The following is a 4,398-nucleotide window of genomic DNA, read 5'->3' on the forward strand; positions in this document are numbered from 1 at the left end:
GGGGTCAGGTTTGGGGTCGGGTTTGGGGTCTTGTTTGGGGTCAGGTTTGGGGTCAGGTTTGGGGTTGGGTTTGGGGTCAGTGGGGTTGGGTTTGGGATTGCATTTGGGATTGGGATCGTTGGGATCAGTGGGATCAAATTTGGGGTCAGTGGGGTCGGGTCAGGATTTGGGATTGGGACCTGGGATTTAGGATCAGGATTTAGGACTGACCGGCTCTGGGAAACCTCCAGTGACAGCTCAGGGAAGGATTTGGGGTGGGATTTGGGATTTGGGACGGGATTGGGATGGGATTTCAGATTCAGGATGGATTCAGGATGGGATTTTGGGATTTAGGATGAGTTTAGGATGGATTTAGGATCAGATTTAAGACCGACCTGCTCGGGGAAGCCCCCGATGACAGCGAGCTGCGCCCCTCGCTCCCGGCTCAGGGACGGATTTGGGATTTGGGACGGGATTGGGATGGGATTTCGGATTCAGGATGGAATTTAGGATGGATTTTGAGATTTAGGATCAGGATTTAGGCTCAGGATTAGGACCGACCTGCTCGGGCAACCCTCCAATGACGGCGAGCTGAGCTCCTCTCTCCCGGCTCAGGGATGGATTTGGGGTGGGATTTGGGATTGGGATGGGATTTGGGATTCGGGATGGATTTAGGATTAGGATTTGGGGTTTAGGATGAGTTTAGGCTCAGATTTAGTCCCCACCTGCTCTGGGAACCCTCCAATGACGGCGAGTTGAGCTCCTCTTTCCCGGCTCAGGGAAGGATTTGGGACGGGATTGGGATGGGATTTGGGATGGGATCAGGATTTTGGGATTTAGGATCAGTATTTAGGCTCAGGATTTAGGACCGACCTGCTCCAGGAACGTCTCAGGGAAGGATTCGGGATGGGATTTGGGAAGCGATTTTGATGCGATTTGGGATGGGATCAGGATTTGGGATTCAGGATGGGATTTTGGGATTTAGGATGAGTTTAGGATGAGTTTAAGATGAGTTTAGGATCAGATTTAGGACCGACCTGCTCGGGGAACCCCCTGATGACGTCTCAGGGAAGGATTCGGGATTTAGGATAGGATTGGGATGGGATTTCGGATTCAGGATGGGATTCAGGATGGATTTTGGGGTTTAGGATGAGTTTAGGCTCAGATTTAGGACCGACCTGCTCCGGGAACCCTCCAATGACCGCGAGTTGTGCCCCTCTCTCCCGGCTCAGGGAAGGATTTGGGGTTTGGGATGGGATTTGGGGATTTAGGATGAGTTTAGGATGGATTTAGGATGAGTTTAGGATGGATTTAGGATGAGTTTAGGATGGATTTAGGATCAGGATGGGATTTAGGATGGATTTAAGATGAATTTAGGATGGATTTAGGACCCTCCTGCTCCGGGAATTCACTGATGATGGCTCAGGGAAGGATTTGGGATGGGATTGGGATGGGATTTCGGATTCAGGATGGATTTAGGATTAGGATTTGGGATTTAGGATGAGTTTAGGACGGATTTAGGCTCAGGATTAGCACCGACCTGCTCCGGGAACCCTCCAATGACGGCGAGCTGAGCTCCTCTCTCCCGGCTCAGGGACGGATTTGGGGTGGGATTTGGGATTGGGATGGGATTTGGGATTCAGGATGGGATTCAGGAAGGGATTTGGGATTTAGGACGAATTTAGGCTCAGGATTAGGACCGACCTGCTCGGGGAACCCTCCAATGACGGCGAGTTGAGCTCCTCGCTCCCGGCTCAGGGAAGGATTTGGGATTTAGGATGGGATTGGGATGGGATTGGGATGGGATTTTGGGATTTAGGATGGGTTTAGGATGGATTTAGGCTCAGATTTAGTCCCCACCTGCTCCGGGAACCCTCCGATGACGGCTCAGGGAAGGATTTGGGGTGGGATTTTAATGTGATTTGGGATAGGATCAGGATTTGGGATTCGGGATGGGATTCAGGATGGATTTTGGGATTTAGAATGAGTTTAGGATGGATTTAGGCTCAGTATTTAGGACCGACCTGCTCGGGGAACCCTCCGATGACAGCTCAGGGAAAGATTTGGGGTGGGATTTGGGATTGGGATGGGATTTCGGATTCAGGATGGGATTCAGGATGGATTTTGGGATTTAGGATGAGTTTAGGCTCAGATTTAGTCCCGACCTGCTCGGGGAACCCTCCAATGACCGCAAGTTGAGCTCCTCTCTCCTGGCTCAGGGACGGATTTGGGGTGGGATTTGGGATTGGGATGGGATTTGGGATTCGGGATGGATTTAGGATTAGGATTTGGGATTTAGGATCAGGATTTAGGCTCAGATTTAGGACCGACCTGCTCCGGGAACCCTCCAATGACGGCTCAGGGATGGATTTGGGGTAGGATTTGGGATTCAGGATGGATTTAGGATGGATTTCGGATTCAGGATGGATTTAGGATTAGGATTTGGGATTTAGGATGAGTTTAGGACGGATTTAGGCTCAGATTTAGGACCGACCTGCTCCGGGAACCCTCCAATGACGGCTCAGGGATGGATTTGGGGTTTGGGACGGGATTGGGATGGGATTTCGGATTCAGGATGGATTTAGGATTAGGATTTGGGGTGGGATTTGGGATTTAGGATGGATTTAGGATTGGGATTGGGATTTGGGATTTAGGATCAGGATTTAGGCTCAGGATTAGGACTGACCTGCTCCGGGAACCCTCCGATGATGGCTCAGGGAAGGATTTGGGATGAGATTTGGGAAGGGATTTTGATGCGATTTGGGATGGGATCAGGATTTTGGGATTCAGGATGGGATTTTGCGATTTAGGATCAATATTTAGGCTCAGATTTAGTCCCCACCTGCTCCGGGAACCCTCCAATGACGGCGAGTTGAGCTCCTCTCTCCCGGCAGCGCTCCCGCGCGCGCTCCCAGCTCGTCCGCGCCAAGGAGAAATAATAACAATTCCCGGAGAAATATTCCCAATCCCGGGAATCTGCGCCGCACGGGAACACTGCGGGAACGGCCCCAAAAATGGATTTATCCCAAAATTTGGGGCTTTTTGGGGTTTTTTCATAAAAAAACACACAAAAAAATATGAAACCTCAAAGAATTTGGGGCTTTTTGGGGTTTTCCTACAAAAAAAACCATAAAAAACCTACAGAAAATTCACAAAAAACCCCAAAAAAATCAACAAAAAAAAAATCAACAAAAAACACAAAAAAACCCCACAAAAAAAACCAGAAAAAAACCCACAAAAAATCCACAAAAACCCCACAAAATTTGGGGTATTTTGGAGTTTTTCCCGGAAAAAAATCATCCGAATTTGGGGGTTTTGGGAGCGTCATCCCAAAGAATTCAGCAAATTTTGGGATTTGGGGGATTTTTCACCCCAAATAAACCCCAAATTTGGATTTTTTCCTGCCCCATGACCCCAAATTTTGGGATTTGGGGGATTTTTCATCCCACAATTTTGGGATTTGGGGGATTTTTCATCCCACAATTTTGGGATTTGGGGGATTTTTCATCCCACAATTTTGGGATTTGGGGGATTTTTCACCCCTAAATTTTGGGATTTGGGATTTTTCTCCCAAAAAATCCCCGAAATTTGGATTCTCCCCCCTCCAAAAACACCCAAAATTTTGGGAATTTCTCCCCAAAAATCCCCCAAATATTGGGATCAATTTTGAAGAATTTTTTGGGAATTTGGGACAGAAAATTTGGGACTTACGGAACGAATCCCAATCGGAAAAATTCCGCTCCAGGTGCTCCCGGCTGAGCTTGGAAGAAACGGAGGAAACTGAGGAAGAAAAATGGGAAAAAATGGGAAAAAAATGGAAAAAATTAAAAAAAAAAATTGGGAATTTTGGGGTTTAGGAGAGATTGGGATGAGGGAGGGTTAATTTGGGATTTGGGATTTGGGATGAGGGGATTTGGGGGAATTTTGGGGCTTTTGGAGGGAATTTTGGGGATTTTGGGAGCAGATTTTGGGAATTTTTGGGAGGGGATTTTGGGGAATTTTGGGGATTTTGGGGGAATTTGGTGAATTTTGGGTGAATTTTGGGTGAATTTTGGTGATTTTGGGAGTGAATTTTGTGAATTTTTGGGAGGGGATTTTGGTGATTTTGGGGGAATTTTGGAGTTTTTGGGAGGGGGTTTTGTCAATTTTGGGAGGGGATTTTGGGAATTTTGTGGATTTTGGGAGGGGATTTTGGGGATTTTGGGAGGGAATTTTGGGCAATTTTGGGGATTTTGGGAGGGAATTTTGGTGAATTTTGGGGATTTTGGAGAGAATTTTGGTGAATTTTGGGTGAATTTTGGGTGAATTTTGGTGATTTTTGGAAGCGAATTTTGTGAATTTTTGGGAGGGGATTTTGGTGATTTTGGGGGAATTTTGGACATTTTGGGAGGGGATTTTGGGAATTTTGGGGATTTTGGG

The 4,398-nt window shown here is 47.2% G+C and overlaps 1 protein-coding gene across 1 annotated transcript in view; it reads right to left on the minus strand.

Moving 5' to 3' along the window:
- The window catches only part of LOC130587633 (hepatic lectin-like), an 8,994-nt gene that overhangs the window by 2,791 nt on the left and 1,805 nt on the right, over positions 1-4,398 (minus strand). The window contains exons 2-3 of the mRNA XM_057388609.1: positions 3,691-3,759; positions 2,805-2,973 (exon numbers count right to left, since the gene is read on the minus strand). Coding sequence (XP_057244592.1) covers positions 2,805-2,973; positions 3,691-3,759 — 238 coding nt within the window. The remainder of the gene's footprint in view (positions 1-2,804; positions 2,974-3,690; positions 3,760-4,398) is intronic.

The sequence above is a fragment of the Malurus melanocephalus genome, unplaced genomic scaffold (assembly GCF_030028575.1).
Source record: "Malurus melanocephalus ecotype Western Australia unplaced genomic scaffold, MMel_1.1 scaffold_2174, whole genome shotgun sequence".
In the NCBI taxonomy this organism is placed as follows: Eukaryota; Metazoa; Chordata; class Aves; order Passeriformes; family Maluridae; genus Malurus; species Malurus melanocephalus.